Source organism: Rutilus rutilus, assembly GCF_951802725.1.
Source record: "Rutilus rutilus genome assembly, chromosome: 6".
In the NCBI taxonomy this organism is placed as follows: domain Eukaryota; kingdom Metazoa; phylum Chordata; class Actinopteri; order Cypriniformes; family Leuciscidae; genus Rutilus; species Rutilus rutilus.
In genome coordinates this window covers 38,316,257-38,337,726 of record NC_140214.1, presented here as the reverse complement: position 1 = coordinate 38,337,726, position 21,470 = coordinate 38,316,257, and the positions used below count along the sequence as shown (strand labels likewise).

Below are 21,470 nucleotides of genomic sequence, written 5' to 3'. Positions count from 1 at the left end.
TCCTTTATAGTTTTTCTTGTTGATTAGCTCCTATATCCAAATCCAGGCAAAACTGATAAATACAGACATGGGCAAGGAAGGCATTTTAAACATTTACAGTGCATTCATATTTTAACAAATTAACAATGAACTGTGTTTGTGTGAAAGAGTGTTTGAGTGTTTGTTTGTAAATGTGAAAGAGCATGATGGATTATTAAGAGAATGGCAAGATATTGCAGGTTAATCAACATTTGCATATTTTTACTATTATGTAAGTGTGCAATTACAGTATGAGTGTACTTATCAAACTTTTCTAGCTTTTAACAGCTTTCTCAGTCCTATAGTCAAACTCTCCCACAACATCATCTTTTTACATTTAATTACTATAAAATTAGTTATTTTTTACAGAGTCATTCTCAAATCACCTCCACTGAAAATGTGAGTTTCAGTAAATCTGTACTAGTGTAAAATGTGTCATTTTGACTTGTGGTAAAAACAACTTCAGTTCTTTGACATTCTGTGAAGTCAATAAAAAAATACATTCAGACACTTGAGAAAACCTAATTTGAGTTCTGAGTGGATTTTCAGGGAAGTAAGACTGAATATCAAGAAAAAGACTGTACTGGGGGGGAAATATTCAGATTGATAGCCTAAAATGATTGAGAGCATTTTTGAAGGGTGCTTACTCTGTTAAAGCACAGTAAGCCTCTTAAGACAGCTCAGTGTATAGTGAGCAGTATTGTTCCATTACACCCTTCATAATCACTTCCACACTTCAGCTACTGCCTGCCTATCTATCTATCTATCTATCTATCTATCTATCTATCTATCTATCTATCTATCTATCTATCTATCTATCTATCTACCTATCTAACAATCTATCTATCTATCTATCTATCTATCTATCTATCTATCTATCTATCTATCTATCTATCTATCTATCTATCTATCTGTCTATCTATCTGTCTATCTATCTGTCAATCTATCTATCTATCTATCTATCTATCTATCTATCTATCTATCTATCTATCTATCTATCTGTCTGTCTGTCTGTCTGTCTGTCTGTCTGTCTGTCTGTCTGTCTGTCTGTCTGTCTGTCTGTCTGTCTGTCTATCTATCTATCTATCTATCTATCTATCTATCTATCTATCTATCTATCTATCTATCTATCTATCTATCTATCTATCTATCTATCTATCTATCTATCTATCTATCTATCTATCTATCTATCTATCTATAAACCGGTCATATAATGATGTTAATCATATTCAATTATCATAATGTATATTTATTTATTAATTTCTAGACAAGGGTTGTAGACACCCCATCTTTACTCTGTAATGTGTGTTTTGGGGTGTGAATCCCATGACATCAGTATGCAGTGAAAATACAGCCATTGAGATAATCACATTTATTACAGAAACTCTGCAAAAACACTGATAATTATGAAAACATTACTGATTTATAAATAGTTGAAGTACGTACTATAGCTGTATATGTGTATGTTGTCTCAGTGTGTGTGTTCATCATAGCCCAGGTGTAGTGTGATCAGCTGCTCTCCGATCCTCTTTATGCTGAGCTCTGCAAACACATCCTCACACACACACACACACTCCCGTCTCTCCTGTGCTCCAGTTCACACACCTACAGTCTCACACACAGGAACAGCAGAGAGGACGCAAAACAAGGTGACACCTTCAGCAGCCATTCAGGCAGGTACATTCACATTTCTGCTTTTCTCTGCTCACATTTTCACTTATTTCACTGTCAAATGAAGATTTGGGCAGTAGATTTAGTCAGAGGTATGCCCAGAGTATGTGTCAAGACAGGTCAAGTGACTGTAAATGAGACCGGTACAGTAGCATTTGTCATGATGTCACTCTGAAGGTACAGTAACCTTAATCCTGATGAGAACCTGCACATTTACACTGAATGTATCATGTCAAATATTATATGTAGCAAATAATAATTGCTATATTTGATCTTTTTTACATCAAGGGTCAGTTTTGCATCCTGTTATCGGTGTGTTTGCAGGTGTGACATCATCACAGACACACGCTGTAAGCAGAGTCTAATCTAATTAGATACAACTTAGTTCTGTCACCAATTACAACACATGAATAAACATAACTATATTATTTAATTTAATGCAGTCCATCTATTTATGTCATATTATCCATCCAGCTTTTATAGCACTTATAAAATACATGTATTGATAGATGTCAGTAGTACATGATGCTTGTTAAATTGTGGATATATGTTTGGTTGTTATCATAGGCGAGGTTAAAGTTAGCTGAGCTGTGGTATTTTTAGAGCTCTGTTAGTTGACGGATTCAGCAGTTCAGTCCAGTATGAACACACTTAAAATAGCAGTGCGTGCCGAAGCCAGAAAAACCCATGAATCACCTCAGGATGAGCTGTGGGATTTATAAAGTGGAATTGCACATTACATTTAAAAGAAAAACAAAACTGATTAAGGTGAAGGGGCATGTGCTCATCTGCAGTCGACAGATGTCATCATATTGCTGAATCTAATACTGTTATAATCTCATAATCCGACATGCTTTTCAGTGATAGAAATGTGTGAATAATTTGCGTAAACTTATGCTTCATAACTAAGCATAAAAAAGCAATCCAAAGAATTTATCCAATACAAATCCATTTGTTGATTTTAATTGTCCACATTCTCTTAACAGGAGTGCTGTCAACTCTTAATCTCTCAAACAGTGTTTCCCGAAAGCATCATAAGCCTGCATAGATCATAGAAACCACAGGCACCAATGTTCTCTACATCTACTTACACTGCTTTTGGATAAAATAGCTCTGGTCTTGACAGTCTATTTCATTCTATGTATTTGTTTATCTTTATAAAATAATGAACTATTCATAATTTTCCCTTGAAGGACCACAGTTTTACTATTCTTTTATGCATTTCTAGAGCCAGATCAGTAAACAGTTTGGTGTTTTTTTGACACAGCTTCATCTGTGACCCCAGAGACTGAGACATCATGTCAGGGGACGGTAGCCAGGGAGACACGACCCAGAGCAATGGAGTCAAAAATCACAGGTATACCTTTTCTATCATGGGATTTGGCTTTCCTATCTCATTTTTAAAAAGTACACCTTGTTTATTTTTGTTAAAAAACGATTCATTTTTTTTTGTATATTAGTATTATTGTTGTTGCTGTATTGTTAATGCAGTTAAAACCTCATGTAATCAAATGAAGTACATTTTATGTGTTTACCTGAGTGAAACAATACGCCTGTTAATTGTTAACAGGCGTATTGTAATAAATAAACAATTAATAAACAATTAACTAGCTACATAAAGAATATAGCCTATAATTATGGTCACATTATGAGTCAGTTATAACAATAGAAGACCTAATACAGAGCCTTGTGGCACTCCATAATCTTACGCTTGTGTTATGACAATATCTGATTGTGACACAAAATATAGGAAGTATCTAAACATTTCTCCAGCCAGTTTAAGGGAATGTCATGATCCATGTGACTTAAATCCTTGGTTGTACAATTGGTTTTCTAGTATCTAGATCAGGGGGTCTTCAGCCTTTATCAGGTTCAGTTTAGTGAAATGAGTGATGGAGCAATAACATCTACATTTATTCATACAGTCATGTAGGTAAACGTCATACTATAGGGCAGGGATAGGCAACTCCGGTCCTGGAGGGCCACTGTCCTGCAGAGTTTAGCTTCAGCCCTGATAAAAACTCACCTGCCTGTATCTATCTAGTAATCCTGAAAACACTGATTGCCTTGTTCAGGTGTGTTTAATTAGGGTTGGAGCTAAACTCTGCAGGACAGTGGCCCTCCAGGACCGGAGTTGCCTATCCCTGCTATAGGGTAACACTTTACAATAACAGGGCATGAATAATCATGTACTAATACCTGAATTAATAGTTACTTCAACATGAACTCATGATTAGTGAAGATATGAACTAATAATGAACCAATGAAGAGTTAAGGATCGCTCTTAAACATGTTAGTACATGTTTGATAGTTAATGCATGAATTAATGTTGATGTCAATAGTTTAAATGATGACTAATAAATTGTTTAAATGTATTTCAAAGTCAGAGTATTTATTTTTTATTCTTATGGAGCCTGATTGATTTAGTTTACCCCTAAACGTTAATTAATGCATTGACTATCAAACATGTACTAACAAGTTTAAGGCTGCTGTTATTCATGCATGAATCATTATGACTCCTGTTGTAGTTAAGGATCAGTTAATGTAGTTAAAGTTCATATCTTCACTAATCATGAGTTCATGTTGAAGTAAATATTAATTCAGGTATTGATACATTAATATTCATGCCCTGTTATTGTAAAGTGTTACATAGCCTTATATTTGATATGGTCAGCCAATGAAGTGAGACCGAAAGAGGAACATTTATAGTTTAGGTTCCACTTCACATTAAGTGTCTTTAACTACTATATACAATGCACTTTTTGTGTACATGCATGTTTTTACATTGTACTTTAAAAAAACCAAAAAAAACAACACTTGCATTTATAATTACAGCTGTAATTAAATTAAATTAAATTAAAGTAAATTAACATCTATAATTACACTTTTGTAAACCTTATCCCTTAACCCACCCTTTAACCTACCCATACCACCATACCTGTCCTTAACCTAACCCGTATCCACCTTAATAGCAGCACAAGTGTTTTGCAATACAACAAAATAAGTACATACCTAAAAATTATTAAAGACACCTATAAAGTGTGACCCAATATTAATATGAATTCATTTATATACCTTCTTTTGTGATGCTTACAAACAACTGTCAATATGATTTATTCCCGAGAGCAAATGTGCCACAAAAATAAATGCAATACTTACAGATACCAGCAAATGGTTCTCCTTCAAACCAAATGTCAAACCGTCTCTTCGTAAATGTCCTTTTGTACTCGTTGTGTCCGTCATTTGGTCAGATGGTGCTGTTTGCATCAGAGACACAGTCACAATGTAATTTAATATTTCATTCACAGAATATTAGAAAACAATCTAATAAATGCATTGGACATAATCTTTCATCTGCCTAAAGTTAACTTAAAGGAATGCTCAGAGTTCAGTGGGAGTAAAGTTCAGTCATTGCCAGTACATTACTGTAACAGAGGAGTGTTGTTAGGTAACGACATACGACATGTTTAGATTTTTTTCATTGTAAGACTTTGTGAATGCTTGCAGACAACCAGAAAGATAGACGTCTGTGTGGTGATTCAAGACAATGCTGGTAGACTATCTGCTCACTTCTTGGTGTTCTTGTGTGAACAACATCACGTAAAAGTTACAGGGTTAAGCCGGGTTTATACCTGATGTCACTACTGTGAGTTGCTTTGAGACATTGCAACGGTTGATTCTGCTTTGGTCTATTTTCGTTGAAGAACTTCTGTAAAGTTACTCAAAGTCAACTTGTAGAACTGTTGTGTATAAGCAGTGTCACAAGGCTACAGCCATTCTAATATTTGGAACAACGGCACTTTTGCTCATGTAAATTGCTCATGTAAAGTGCTTAAATAAATTGCATTTAGTGTCCCCCCAAATTCTGAAATGTGTTTCATTATCCGTTTTGGAATAGGTCGGCTCTTCCCGCTGCTATGTCTCGAAACAATGCCAGTATGTGGAGCGTTCTCAAAAAATGCATCGGGATGGTAAGTCAATTTAATTTTACACATTTCTTCAACTTCAGGCACTTTATGTTCCAAAATTTTGATTGTAATCTGAAATCATTTTTGTGAATGTTTACTGTAAGGTTTGCATGCTGTTTTTTGCCAGATTATTTATAATTCAGCCTGTTAATCAGTTATTCTCATCTTTAAATCTTCACAGGAACTGTCGAAAATCACAATGCCAGTGATTTTTAATGAGCCTTTGAGTTTTCTTCAGAGATTGACTGAATACATGGAACACACATACCTCATCCAGAAGGCCAACGCGTCACAAGACTCCATCCACAGAATGAAGGTAACTATATATTAGAATTTTTTAGGCCAAATACCCCTTGGTGAAGAGAAAAATAGGGCAGGTACCTATTGAGTAAAACAAAGCTTTGCATTTTAAGCCTGGCCTATATTAGTCTCGCGTAGCCAGACCTTCAGACTGACGGCAGAAGGTCTGGACTCCATCGCAGCTTTCATTGGCCAGGGACCGCCTAGGGCCATCTAACTGACATGTAAAGAAACCAATCACAGTTCGTAGTGATGTAGTAGCCTACTCGAGTCCGGTCTCGAGACCAATTTCTGTTTTCTCGGACTCGACTCGGACTTGTTCCTTCAAAGACTCGGCCTTGACTCGGACTCGACCCTTCAAAGACTCGGTCTTGACTCGGACTCGGCATAGGCGGTCTCGTTCCCATCACTAGTCCACTAGAATACATACCACTAGAAATTGCTCTGCATGTCCTAACTATGATTAAAAAAGTCAGGGTGGGCTTAACATGTTGATGATAGAGCAGCACTGTTGAAGCAGTTTAGAAAAATAGGCAGAAGATGATGCATGTGGTAGGGATTTTTTTAATGATAGTAAAAGCATAGTCCATATAAGACGTTAAGACTGCTCCTCTAAACAATTCCCAATCTAGCTTAGTCTGTAGGCCTAACTGTTGATTATTAACTGGGGTGATATTAAATCATGAATATGAAAACTGACATGTTTTTATGGTCTTGGTCTCGACTCCTAAAGACTCGGTCTCGACTCGGACTTGCTTCCTCAAAGACTCGGTCTTGACTCGGACTCGGCATAGGCGGTCTCGTCCCCATCACTAACAGTTCGTTTTGTTCTGCGTCATGTTAAAAGCCCCCTGAAATCAAAATTTACGTTTTTTAGCTTTTAGTATGATATGTTGGCCTTAAGGCTATGAATAAGCTGGTGTGTTCCAAAACAATGAAAAAATTCGTTTTAGGAGAAACTTACAGTCTCTCACTTCCGCTAAAATGAATCACAGATTTTTATGACATCATCGTGGACTTCAGCCTCTCATCACATCTTCTGTCCAATCAAATGCTCTCTAGAATGTTAAGTGTCCCGACCCCTATGCTATAAATACCACCTGGCCAAAGCGACCATTGCACTCTAAAAAATGCTGGGTTGTTTCAACCCAACTTTGGGTCAAACATAGACAAACCCAGCCGTTGGGTTACATTTTTTATTACTTTTTTAACCCAACGTTTGGGTTTGTCCATATTTGACCCAAAATTGGGTTAAAACAACCCAGCATTTTTTAGAGTGTGACACGTCACAGAGCAATATGGATTGGAGATTAGGCTGGAAAATTGGAAAATGGTTCATATTAAATATTAGCAAAATTCGAATTATTCGAATTCTAAAGGCAATACTTAATGTAACAGTAAAAAAGTACCGTATTGTCTCCTATGCCCACAAGAGGGCGCAAGCGAGCGAAATTAGCAAATATAAACCTAATCAAGCATTGCATCTTTTATTGAAATTAAATGACATTCACTTTTTAAAGTGCATTAACTTTTGAAACAACTGTTCTTAAATAAGATATAATTTCCTTAATGTGCATGCAAGGAAAATTAGGTTACATTAGTGCATAAAACTGTGTTATGCCTGAGAAAACATGCTTCAACAGACAGTACTACATGAACACAAAACAGCAAACTGCCATTCAGAAACAATCCACTTCTACTCACTACACATCTACATATTGTTTGTCATAAACACCAGATGCTCAACTTGATCTGCAGCGAGTGCTGAGCGCTTTCTATTTTTAGCTGATGAAAACACACACTCATCTCTGACCGATGTGCCAGGTACGGTCAAGTTGTTGTTGCACGATCTTTGCCAGCAACTGAGAGGGTTTTCGTCAGCAGGAAGCCTTTTTCCGTCATTTTTTCTAATTAACAATGCAGCCGCACTGCTGGTGCCGTCAAATACGACTTGCAGTCTGTAAGGTAAACTAAAGGCTATTGGCTATTTGAAAAGGGGGAGGAGCCATTTAATATGTCCCGCCTTAGCTTCCTGTTTCAGTGGAAATTACGTCAACGTGTCACAAAGCTATGCGTTCCAAGGCACTTCAGTGGGCCTTTAGGGGGTATGAAAATGTAAAGTTGATGTCTCTTCACAGACTGGCGTGCATCTAATAAATTATTCATTCATGAATGTTTTGCAAGTTTACTTACAACAATGGAGCCACAAACTTCACATACTTTTAAAAATCCAGCGTTTAATTGATCTTGATAAGCGCTCATTGTCACAGTTGTAAACACGATGGCTTTCTTCTTCCGTGAGGCGGTTTGGCATCACAACGGCTTTGCTTCCAGGTGGACTGTTAAGGGGATAGTTTGGCCAAAAATGATATTTAACCCATGATTTACTCACCCTCAAGCCGTTCGAGATGCATATGTCACGACGCTTCCTACGCTACGCCCTACGTCATACGCCAGCAACCATCTCCGTGAACGCGCGTCGACCGCTACCGGAAGCCAGTTATTTTCTTTTATAAAGTTTTAAATATGTATATTTTTACGACAAAACCGCACGGATTACCCTCAGAAGGCCTTCGTTTATCCCCCTGGAGCCGGATGGATTACTTTTGTGAAGGATGCATGCACATTTTGGGACTTGAAGGAGGTGGACCCCATAGCTTCACATTATAACCACTGAAAGATCTAAGACATTTTCTAAAATAACTGAAAATGTGTTCGTCTGAAAAAAGATTGACATATACATCTCGAACGGCTTGAGGGTGAGTAAATCATGGCTTAAATATCATTTTTGGCCGAACTATCCCTTTAAAGAACACGAGACACACGGAAATCCTGTAGAATTCAACCAATCAATTGACGACTTCCAAACTCCTTAAAGGGGTCATATGATGGCTCATAAAAGAACATTATTTTGTGTATTTGGTTTAATACAATGTGTTTACGCGGTTGTAGGGTAAAAAAGTCATTACTTTACACATACTGTACATTATTGTTGCTCCTCTATGCCCCGCCTTTCTGAAACGAGTCGATTTTTACAAAGCTCATCATTCTGAAAAGCGCGGTGTGCTCTGATTGGCCAGCAATCCAGTGTATTGTGATTGGCCCTAAAACCTTAAGCGTGTGATGGAAATGTCCCGCCCGTTACCATATTTGGAACATCAGTTCCCAAAGCGATAATGACAGGTGATAATGTCGGCACTACCTTATCGATTCGAGCCCGAATCTGATGCGGAAAATGCAGATGACCAAGCTGATCGATCAACTTTGCCTGCGCGACTGGACCAGATCGTATCAGATTGGTAAGGCTTTATTTAATTGGGGACATAATTACTGATTAAAATGCTTCCACAAAACTTTCTTTGAGGTCATACAATAATTGGCAGAACTTTGACCTGAATTATACTATATGCTTTGCATTTAATTATTCAGCATACAGAATCCATTATCTAGATTTGATGTAATCTTATGTAAATGCAATACACAATACACTGCGTTTTATTAGCAGCGAATAGCTATTACATCGATGGAATTTTAGGTTTTATGCATACAATTAATTATGACTACAGGCAAAAGATCTGAGCATAACAATTATACACTATAAACCTGAAATGTACAATACTGGTCAAAAGTTTTAGATCGGTAAGATTTTTTATGTTTTTAAAATAAGTCTCTTCTGCTCAAGGCTGCATTTATTTGATAAAAAAAAAATATATATATATATATATATTTTAAATTCTATTTTAATATATTTTAAAATGTAATTTATTCCTGTGATCAAAGCTGAATTTTCTTACTCCAGTCTTCAGTGTCACATGATCCTTCAGAAATCAGTCTAATATGATGATTTGATGCTCAAACAACATTCATTATTTTAAATGTTGAAAACAGTTGTGTACAATTATTATTATTTTTTATTCTTTGATGACTAGAAAGTTAATTCAGCATTTATTAAAATATAATATTTTCTAACATTATAAATGTCTTTACTGTAACTTTTGATCAGTTTAACTCATCCTTGATGATTTTATTTATTTTTTATTTCCCCCAAAAATAAAATAAAAATCCTTACTGACCCCAAACTTTTGAACGGTAGTGTTTAATGTTACAAAAGCTTTCCATTTCAGATAAATGCTGTTCTTTTGAACTTTCTATTCATCATAACATCATGAAATACTGTTTTCAACATTGATAATAATCATAAATATTTCTTGAGCATCAAATCATCATATTAGACTGATATCTGAAGGATCATGTGACACTGAAGACTGGAGTAATGATGCTGAAAATTCAGCTTTGATCACAGGAATAAATTACACTTTAGTATATATTCACATAGAAAACAGCTGTTTTAAATTGGAATAATATTTCACAATATGACTGTTTTTGTTTGTATTTTTAATCAAATAAATGCAGCCTCGGTGAGCAGAAGATACTTCTTTTAAAAACATAAAAAATCTTACCGATCTAAAACTTTTGACCGGCAGTGTATATCTGATGGCTCTGCTACCATCAACTGAAACAAACTCTTAACATGTCAGTAATGTTAGGTTTCTTTGATTTTTGAGAGTGTGGCAGCGTTTGCGGTGTCAGCTGTGGCCTCGCAGTGGGAGAGGACCGGCAAACCCTTCAACCCTCTGCTGGGAGAAACCTATGAGCTGCTCAGGTCAGTGTCTGCTCATGTACGAGCTGATCATGTCAATGTTTCCAGTGAGCTGATCACGTCAGTGTCTCTTCTGTCATCAGAGAGGATCTGGGGTTCAGATGGATCTCTGAGCAGGTCAGTCATCACCCGCCGGTCAGTGCCTTCCATGCCGAGGGCATAAAGAACGACTTCATGTTTCATGGCTCCATTTATCCCAAACTCAAATTCTGGGGAAAGAGTGTGGAGGCCGAACCTCGTGGGATCATCACCCTAGAGCTTCCCAAGTGAGTGGTTTTCAGCCTTACATGTGTTCACCAGTAAACAGAAGGAGCATGTGTGTATTCAAGAGCATGTCATGTTCTCACAGACATAAACATTTATTAAACAGCTTTATCACTGACATATTCATTTCTAATCTGTTGTTCCGCAGTCACAATGAAGCCTACACATGGACCAACCCTACCTGCTGTGTTCATAACATCATCATGGGACAACTGTGGATTGAGCAATATGGAAATGTTGAAATTATTAATCATAAGTAAGAGCAAATATCATGAGAGTATCATTAGGTGTAAATTAGATCATTGTTGCTTTATTAAGGTTTGAGAGGAACAAAGAGTCTAACTACTGCAGAAGACAAACACACAAATGATTTCACTGTGTTTTTATTACAGAACTGGGGAAAGATGTTGTTTGACTTTCAAGTCGTGTGGCATGTTTGGAAAAGAGTTGCATAAAGTGGAAGGATACATACTGGATAAAAGGTATGTAAACACTACTTAAATGACAAATATCTGATGATTTTTTTGTCCCAGAGCCTCTTAATAGGCTTATTCAGTTTTACATGACTGTAGTGTGGTAAATACAACTTAAAACAGGTCTGATCCACTAATTTCATTGGATATGAGGTGTTCAAAGAGGATTGATATTGCATATAACAGCACTGGAGCATTTCGCTTTTATTATCACTTTATATTCACAAAATAGGCCATTTTGGGTCAAAATGATTGTGAATTATAGTGTTAGTTCACCCAAAAATGAAAATTCTGTAATCATTTACTCAGCCTCATGTCGTTCCAAACCCATAAGACTTCCATTTATCTTCGAAACACAAATAAAGAGTTTTTTTTATTAAATCTTAGAGCTCTCTGTCTCTCTATTGACAGCTACTTCGACGCTTCAAAGAATGTATTGTGTTACGCAGCTCGTTTGAGTTTCCGCAAAGACCAATGAGGTTTGTTCTCACGTGTCAAGTATCTGCTAACTCTTTATTGTGATGCTCCTCCAACAGACATTCTACTGATACAGGATTGATCTCACAAGGGGATTGTTTAGGGCTCCTTGTCATTAAAAAGTTTGAAAACCCCTGATAAAGAAAATATTGGCAATTCATAAGCAATAAACAATCATTTAATTTTGATGGCTTAATGCTGCAAGTAGCCTATAATTGACTGTACAAAAACACGTTATTGTCTCAAACCATGTCAGTGTCACTGCTAAAAAAATTTCATACTATATTATATTACTGTAAAGAATTGAACTGTCCTGCTGGAGATTTTGTAAATTCTTTTTTAATAGAATTTCTGGTTTCACTTTATTTTGATGGTCCCTTTAACACATTCTGTCGTCTATAAGTAACATTGCACCTACATGTCTACTAACTCTCATTAGAGTATTAGTAGAGTATGAGTAGACTAGTAGGGTTAGGGTTAGAATAAGTTAACATGTAGTTGCAAAGTTACTTATAGTCAGTAGAGTGTCTGTTGGAGGACCATCACAATAAAGAGTTTGCAGATATTAAGCAGATATTCCACTAATACTCTAGTGAGAGTTAGTTGACATGTAGCTGCAAAGTTACTTATAGTTAACTGAATGTTCTAAAGGGACCATCCAAATAAAGTGTTACCGAATTTCTTGGTAAAGACTGGTACTCGAATCTGGTACATAATTCTCGGGTAATTTAGTGACTTCTTAATTAACTGCTTGTTTTCAAAAATATGATTTAATACCACTAAGTTACATCAAGGGTCAAATAACATAGAAATGGCACATTAAATTTAAAAGTTACCATTTTTTTGTGTGTGTGTTTACAGTACATACGCTGTACAGGTCTGGTGGCGAAAAATGTGCGCCCAATAGAGAAACGTTTCACTCAGCGAGAAAAAGAAATTGAGCGAACATTGATCTTACCTCGCACTCTTTGATTGTTAAAATCAAATGTTGTGCTGAAATTTGCGCTCAGATTCTGTGAACAGTAAGGCTCGCCTTCTTGGTTTGATTGGCTGTTTCAGTCGTTTTGCCATTGACGAGCGCTGGTAGACGCCTGAGACAGACCCCTGGTGGTTCTGGCCCTGGTACAGAAGATGTTATACTGTATGTGACAGTCATACTGATATTCAGTACAATAGCATGATTGCAAGTGATGCATTTGCATTACATTTGCTATGACTTGGACTGATATTGGACTGAACTTATATATGAAATTTGTTCTTGAAAAAAAAAATGAGCTACATCTAACTAACAATTGGTCAAAAGGAAAATCTTTAACAAACAAAAGTGTGTACATTAATGAAGTGCCAGCCACACACAGTAAGCTGTCTGTAATACGATCGTTTTCTTTATGTCTGTCCAGTAAAAAAAAGGTGTGTGCTCTCTATGGGAAGTGGACGGAGTGTTTGTATTCTGTGGATCCAGCGACGTTTGACGCTCACAGAAAATCTGACATAAAGCGTTCTGACAGGAAGGGAAGTACACAGGTGACTGTCGAGATCATGATCACGAATGTTGATTCGTTTTACATTTTTATGTAATATGTTGTTGAACATAAATATGCATTTTAAACCGTCAGAGCAGAAATTGACTTGGTGTTAATAACATTAATTAATGTCTAATGTAATGTGTTTTACTAATGTTGCAGAGTAATAATGCGGACGAGGAGCCGGATGAAATGCCTCCTCCAGAAACAGAGACTGTGCAGGTGATTCCAGGAAGTGAGCTCATCTGGAGGATATCACCGCGACCGGACAACTCGGGAAAAGTATGCCGAATATTTCCCTATTTGTCATTAAATGCCCTTGTTATTATGATGTGGCTTTAATTTAGGCTTGAGATGAGCACAAGTACTTGGACGTGACTGCCATGATCGATCATGATCATATGAGATGTGACCCTATGGGGCACAGCAATATTTATGTGTAAATTAACATTTGTTTCATTGTCGATGGGCCATCGTACAACCCTGTAACTGTCACGGTATGTTGTGAGAAGAAGCCCGACGAAGAATAATCAGGTTCAAATAGTACTTTAATTATATCCACAGGCATTTCCAATGATAGGTAGGCAGGCAAACATCAACGTAGCATAAACGAGACCAGACAAAGAACACTGAAAACACAGGTAAGGTGAACACAGCTAAACCAAATGACAAGTGTTACGCCCCATGGCTCAAAAGGGACGCAACAAAATTGGGACACCCGAGAAAGCCAAACTTTTAAAGCAAGTTTTTTATTAACAAAAGGAAAACTATACAAAAACTGTGTAATGTAGCAGTCAGGCGTCAGTAGTGTCATGCTAGATTAATGCATGGGAATGTAATGTGCTGTGGCATCATGGTGCATGCAAAAATGAAACATAACCAAGCAAATTTTAGAAGCAATCAAATCAAATAGGCTGCGTGTCACTGATGTAATCATGTGGGAGAGCGGAGTAATCCGTCCAACGCTGGGGAAAACCCCATTAAAGACACAGGTCATCACACTCCTCCCCTTAAAACAGGGGTCAGTCAAGAATCCCTGCAAATTACCAAACAAGACAATTGAGCCAAAAATGTAAGCCCCATGACTCCCAAGAAGTTAAGAGCCAAGGACAGCAGATGAACACAATAGAGACTTAACATTTTCAAAAGCTGTCACACAATTTGAAGACCATATGAACTTTGCCTTGGCTTTCAAAAGATCGGTAAGTGGTACGACAACTGCTGAAAAGTTGCGACAAAAGAAACGGTACTAACCTACTAAACCCAAAAAACGCATAAGCTGTTTTTTGGTAGTAGGCGCAGGGTACTCTTGAATAGCTTGAATTGTAGCATTTAACGGTCGGACTTCACCAGGTCATCACACAAGTCATATTAGGAACCAAGGTGACAAACGAGTGGCGGGAACAGAACAAAGGAAAACAGGAACCAATGAATACTAGTCTGTGAAAGTGAAACTAAGATGACACAGACGGAGTGTAACATGGTGCCTTCTCCCGGTAGGCACGACCTTGCGCCGTGAATGAAGCGCAGAGATGAGAGAGAAGGGTGGAGGTTTGGGAGGGGGACGCGGTGATGGTGGAGGGATGGTGAAAGGGATAGTCGAGGGTTGGAGAAGCAGGCAGATGAAACCAGGTTGGTGAAGACGGATGGAGAAACCAAGGTTGCGATGAAGGGAGGAGCCAAGGAACACTCAGGAGGATAGTCCAAGGCGGAGTGGATGAAGGAGCCAAGGGGAAATCCAGGGTGATGGTGTGCTCTGACTTCCCTTCCTCTGGCACAAGCTTACTCGTCACGGCGGGTGGAAGCTTCCAGTCTTCTGGGGCCTCAGGTGCTGTCAATCACAGGGATGACTGGCTGGGCTTTGGGCTTGGCTGGGATCGGGGGTAGACGCTCTCCAGAGTCCAGACACCTGATGACGGCGTCCCTCCAGCAAAGTCCGTAGGTGTCTGGGAGGTCTACGGGATAATGGTAGTTTCCCCGATCCAGAAGAGAGACTTTACCGTCTCATTGTCTTTACAGCAAGCTGGCTAAAATGGAGGGCAAAGTCCGTAAGGGGAAGCCCTTCACGGGCTAAGGCGGCGAATCTCTCATCCATTTCTCGGTCCGGTCTTCTGTCACGGTGCGTGGGAAGAAGCACAAAGAAGAAGAATCAGGTTCAAACAGTAATTTAATTATATGCACAGGTATTACCAACAATAGTTAGGCAGGCTATATATAACTGAAAAACCTTTGGTGAAATGATGTAGAACTAATGCCATCGAGACTTTGAACTAATTTAAGTGTACAGTTATTTAAAAAAATATTATTACATGGCTTGGTTGAATTCTAATGTAGAATGCGGTGTGTTATTTCTTGATAACAGACCGCTGCTAAGTATAACACACCGTTGCCATGAAAAACAGAGCGTTGCTATGGACGCAGGATTCTAACCGTAGAGACGGAACAGACTATTTTCTTTAGCGGAAGCAATACAATAGTTTTTAAATCAATAAACTCCTTTTTAAATCAATATTTTGTGTCACATTATTGATTTATTTGGTAAGTAGCCATGTAATAAGCGGGATAATGTAGAGCGAGGCGGTTGTTATAGCGAATACAACCCCTTCAGTCTGATTCAAGACTGATCAGCCTGTCGGGGTTGTATTCGCTATAACAACCGCCTCGCACTACATTATCCCTTACATAATAATCATCACCTAAGAATGACTGTCAGGCAGACATGATCAAGCATTCAACAATGTTGAATATGCAAGAAGACAAAAAACAAACATGTTTGTACCTAGACAATGATTTTCTTATATGCATTTTACCAACCCCTGTTAATACATAACAAATAACATTCCTGTTTTGTGACAAACTGTCATTTATTCCTCTTTGTCTTCTTTCTCTTTCTGTCAGTACTATGCCTTTACATCATTCGCTCTGCAGTTGAATGAGTTGGATGCAGAGATGGAGCGAGTTCTTCCACAAACAGACTGTCGTCTGAGACCTGATATCAGAGCACTGGAGAGCGGACACATAGGTACATTAACCTCTTATTGTATTCATTCACCCATAAAACAACATCCAACCAATTTCTGAAATGCAGGATGGTTAAGTTTTGGCTGATACCTGTTTTGTCCTTGTCCCTAAAGCCCATGTTGAGCCTGCAGTCAAGCCTCCTGTTTTATTAACCATTAATGTGGTGCATATATCATAAACACCACTCTCCTTGTTTTGTACATATACATAATGCAAATAAAACTAATTAAAATGACAAAAGCACATCAACAAAAGCACTAAAAGTTCAACTAAAATGAAAATGAAATAACGCTGGAACATTGGAATGTTAGTGTGAACTATGGTCATGAGCTGTGGGTCATGACCGAAAGGACAAGATCCCGGATACAAGCGGCCGAAATGAGCTTTCTCCGCAGGGTGGCTGGGCGATCCCTTAGAGATAGGGTGAGAAGCTCGGTCACTCGGAAGGAGCTCAGAGTAGAGCCGCTGCTCCTCCACATCGAGAGGGGTCAGTTGAGGTGGCTCGGGCATCTTTTCCGGATGCCTCCTGGACGCCTTCCCGGGAAGGTGTTCCGGGCATGTCCCACCGGGAGGAGACCCCGGGGAAGACCTAGGACACGCTGGAGAGACTATGTCTCCCGGCTGGCCTGGGAACGCCTCGGTGTCCCCCCGGAAGAGCTGGAGGAAGTGTCTAGGGAGAGGGAAGTCTGGGCATCCCTCTTAGACTGCTGCCCCCGCGACCCTGCCCCGGATAAGCGGTAGAAGATGGATGGATGGATGGATGGATGGATGGATGGACATTGGAATGTTGTTGCAGTGCTCATTAAATATTATATATCTTTAATATTAACCGTATATCAACATCCTGACCTCAATGATGGACGACATATCATCAGTCCTTGATCCATCCATCATCAGTTATTGTTCAACTTTATATATAATGACATAATATACAACGACTTAATTATATATTGCATTGCTGCTGTTTCCACAGATGTAGCCAGTGCAGAGAAGAACAGACTGGAAGAAAAACAACGCATGGCTCGGAAAAATCGCTCTCAATCAAATGAAGAATGGAAAATAAGGTTTGAAATGTTAGAGAAGCTATTCTGCTTTTTTCATGTTCATCTTTAGAGTGTAATTTTGTTGCTGTTTCAGCATGAAAAAGGTCTGCAAAGAACAAAGTTATTCTCTATATCAGTGTCAGTGTTTCTGAACTCCCTGAAACGCCTCCATTGTAGTCTTGAGTTTCTTCCGGGAATGAACACATCACAATATTCCTCATTTAAATAATTAATATGCAGAATAAAGGGGCGGGGCCTGGTTGAGTTAGTTAGTAGTGTGTTGAAACTGTTACGGTTATGGAAAGAGGCGGGACATTTCCCAAACACGAAGTGCTTGACCAATCACAACACAATGCTCCAGCCGACCAATCAGAGCACAGTGTGCTTTTCAGAAGGAGGGGCTTTCAGAGACAGGAACTAAACAGAGCGTTGCTGACAGACAGGGAAGAGAGGAGCCGCAACAATGGAGAATATTGGAAAAATAAGGTGTTTTATGAACATTCAAGCATGAAAACCTGTCCTAGTAGAGCCTAAAAACAACATCAAGAGTTTGTAAAAGGGCATAATAGGCCCTCTTTAATAAATATGCATCAGAGTGCGTAACTGAGGTGTCTTTGCGCTAAAACGACTACCCCTTTCCACTAAGTGAGGTTGATCTGCACAACAACCAGACATGAACTCTTACAGATTTTATCCTGATCCATTAGTTTAAGATCCAGTTATACAGGTAAAGCAATGATTATTCATTAGTTCTAGACAGGAGGAGAATCCACAGATTTGAACTTCATCACACATGTAACAATGAATGTAAATTGTTGTGGGTGTAGGCAACATTTTGGTACATAATGCCTGTGTAAAATTTAAGAACAAAACAATTATTATTGTCTTTATCATCATTTATCATAATGATAAACTAATTTAGCAGTATAATTTCAGTGTTTACCTAGAGAAGCTGACTCATTTTCCAGACCTCACACACCAAGCCGACGTCAAAGAACTAGCGGCGACTGCGTCTGGGACAAAAAGCTGTGCTTGAACACACCGCAAAAACTACAGCCGACTGTCAATTAGCATGTGTGTTCTGTGCCTGCGTGTAAGGAAATAACCGTCTAAATCAGCAGGTAGCAGTAGTCTACACTCACCTAAAGGATTATTAGGAACACCATACTAATACTGTGTTTGACCCCCTTTCGCCTTCAGAACTGCCTTAATTCTACGTGGCATTGATTCAACAAGGTACTGAAAGCATTCTTTAGAAATGTTGGCCCATATTGATAGGATAGCATCTTGCAGTTGATGGAGATTTGTGGGATGCACATCCAGGGCACGAAGCTCCCGTTCCAACACATCCCAAAGATGCTCTATTGGGTTGAGATCTGGTGACTGTGGGGGCCATTTTAGTACAGTGAACTCATTGTCATGTTCAAGAAACCAATTTGAAATGATTCGAGCTTTGTGACATGGTGCATTATCCTGCTGGAAGTAGCCATCAGAGGATGGGTACATGGTGGTCATAAAGGGATGGACATGGTCAGAAACAATGCTCAGGTAGGCGATCCCCAATTGGCACTAAGGGGCCTAAAGTGTGCCAAGAAAACATCCCCCACACCATTACACCACCACCACCAGCCTGCACAGTGGTAACAAGGCATGATGGATCCATGTTCTCATTCTGTTTACGCCAAATTCTGACTCTACCATCTGAATGTCTCAACAGAAATCGAGACTCATCAGACCAGGCAACATTTTTCCAGTCTTCAACTGTCCAATTTTGGTGAGCTCGTGCAAATTGTAGCCTCTTTTTCCTATTTGTAGTGGAGATGAGTGGTACCCGGTGGGGTCTTCTGCTGTTGTAGCCCATCCGCCTCAAGGTTGTGCGTGTTGTGGCTTCACAAATGCTTTGCTGCATACCTCGGTTGTAATGAGTGGTTATTTCAGTCAAAGTTGCTCTTCTATCAGTTTGAATCAGTCGGCCCATTCTCCTCTGACCTCTAGCATCAACAAGGCATTTTCGCCCACAGGACTGCCGCATACTGGATGTTTTTCCCTTTTCACACCATTCTTTGTAAACCCTAGAAATGGTTGTGCGTGAAAATCCCAGTAACTGAGCAGATTGTGAAATACTCAGACCGGCCCGTCTGGCACCAACAACCATGCCACGCTCAAAATTGCTTAAATCACCTTTCTTTCCCATTCTGACATTCAGTTTGGAGTTCAGGAGATTGTCTTGACCAGGACCACACCCCTAAATGCATTGAAGCAACTGCCATGTGATTGGTTGATTAGATAATTGCATTAATGAGAAATTGAACAGGTGTTCCTAATAATCCTTTAGGTGAGTGTATATTTGCCATTAAAAAAACTAGGACTAAGACAAAATGTGAACAAAGCAATGCTTGCTTACCAGTTTGAATATCAATCACACTGACCACTTTCTTCATTCCTGGCGGCTCATTTTATGAAAATATTTGCGTATTGGAAAGCTCAAAATTATAACAGCCTTCTAAGTCTGTACTGTCTTGACTTTGCTCGCTTTCATCACTTTTGCTTTTATTCTCATACACTGACTCATTCGCTAAACTGAGCAGCCAATCAGAGTTCTCTCTCTCACAGACGGCCATTCAACATGCTGAATCGGGTGAACCGCCACAGACATAAGCCCGACTAGTCAGTGCCTTCTTGACTTCTTTGCTTGCTTTCATCACTTTTGCTTTTATTCTTATACACTGACTCGCTAGAGCTGACATGTGGAACATACCTCAAAAACTACCCTGACAGACGCTCACAGACGGCCCAACGCCCAACAGTCGTCTTGGTGTGTCATGGTCCTAAAGGGTCTGTGTGTTTACAGACATCAGCAGTGATTACGATCTGCATGAGTCTGTGTGTTAAGTTATTGTGAGGAGAGAATGATTGAGCATTGATCTACACCTTAACATCAAACTCATGTTCACTCACAGATGGTTTCATCAGGGGTCGAGCCCTCACACCAAAGCTCCAGATTGGCTCTACAACGGCAGCTACTGGAACAGGAACTACTCACAACTGCCTGACATATACTGACCTCAAACTACTGCAGACATCTGGGGGAATGGAGTACATGTACAGTACAAACGTCCTACTGTTGAGGAAATGCATTGAGTTTATATAAATGCATCACTGATATGGTGATAAACTGACAAAGATGATAAAGGGCATCATGATGTAAATTACAATAGTGTTTCTTGTACAACTTTAAATAGATTAGGATCTCATTAAAAGAGCAAATGATTCACATCCATTTCAAATGTTCCAGGGTGAGACATAAATATTCGGAAGATATATGATGTGAAAATACTCTAGTCAACTTAGATTTAAATCGATTTAATGTGAATATTGAAAAGTTTTGCTGAGGAGTCTTTTGGAAGGACACAAGATCTGCTTGGGTTTGACAATGACGACACTCTGCATTCACAATAAATTGCATCATTTAAAAGCAAGTTTTACATTTTCGTGTTTTGACATCAGCAGGTTTGCTGAAATTCTTAAAAGAAATGGCCCATTTTTTCTGTATATTCATGTTATATGTCCATAAAACGTTGCACCCTGAAAAGTGCAAAATTTTCATCATGTAAACACAATGTTTATTCATTCCATGTAACACTTTTTACTGTTGCTTAATAAAGGCTTTCTGAAACTTCTTTATTGTGATAAAATGTAAATGATATAGTGATGCCATGAGCTTCTGTGCCATCTATTGGTTTGGAGGAGAATAAAATAAAATGTGTAATGTAAATTCCACCGAATCTCCCCATTCTTCTGTCTTCACCAACTCGACCTCGGTCTACAGGCCCACCAGTCCATCCTAGTCTTTGGAGTGACGGCCTAAGCCTATGACTTCCGACCGTCCGGCTCCGACTTGGCCCTACGATCAGTCGGCCCAATGAGGTCCACCATCCTTTCAGCTCTACAGCGTCCCCCGTCTCCAGACCTGCTTATTATAATTTTAATTTTATTCTATACAGACCACCATAAAAAGTCTTTAGGGCCATTTGGATGCAGTAGCAGTGGCT

The 21,470-nt window shown here is 38.8% G+C and overlaps 1 protein-coding gene across 5 annotated transcripts; it reads left to right on the top strand.

The window, feature by feature from the left end:
* Nucleotides 1-1,575: 1,575 nt before the first annotated feature.
* Nucleotides 1,576-21,197, top strand: LOC311292027 (oxysterol-binding protein-related protein 1). Of its 5 annotated transcripts, none has more exons than XM_084411460.1 (13): nt 1,576-1,691; nt 2,957-3,046; nt 5,588-5,660; nt 5,839-5,973; nt 10,523-10,620; nt 10,701-10,883; nt 11,030-11,137; nt 11,274-11,363; nt 13,232-13,355; nt 13,517-13,636; nt 16,253-16,376; nt 17,349-17,439; nt 20,379-21,197. In XM_084411460.1, exons 2-13 carry the CDS (start codon nt 2,988-2,990, stop codon nt 20,479-20,481), a joined length of 1,308 nt encoding a protein of 435 aa, XP_084267586.1. In that variant the 5' UTR covers nt 1,576-1,691; nt 2,957-2,987; the 3' UTR covers nt 20,482-21,197. The 5 variants fall into 5 exon arrangements, with proteins under 5 accessions (XP_084267586.1, XP_084267585.1, XP_084267583.1 ...); XM_084411459.1 differs by having other exon boundaries at nt 1,576-1,695; XM_084411457.1 differs by having other exon boundaries at nt 1,613-1,695; nt 17,349-17,448.
* The last annotated feature ends 273 nt before the right edge of the window (nt 21,198-21,470 follow it).

What these genes read in the sequence shown, in the direction of transcription:
- LOC311292027 (XM_084411457.1), top strand. Translation starts at nt 2,988, where the DNA reads ATGTCAGGGGACGGTAGCCAGGGAGACACGACCCAGAGCAATGGAGTC. An exon ending in ACAGGAAGGGAAGTACACAG is followed by an intron (nt 13,356 to 13,516) that starts GTGACTGTCGAG and finishes CTAATGTTGCAG; the next exon opens with AGTAATAATGCGGACGAGGA. An exon ending in TGGAAAATAAGGTTTGAAAT is followed by an intron (nt 17,449 to 20,378) that starts GTTAGAGAAGCT and finishes GTTCACTCACAG; the next exon opens with ATGGTTTCATCAGGGGTCGA.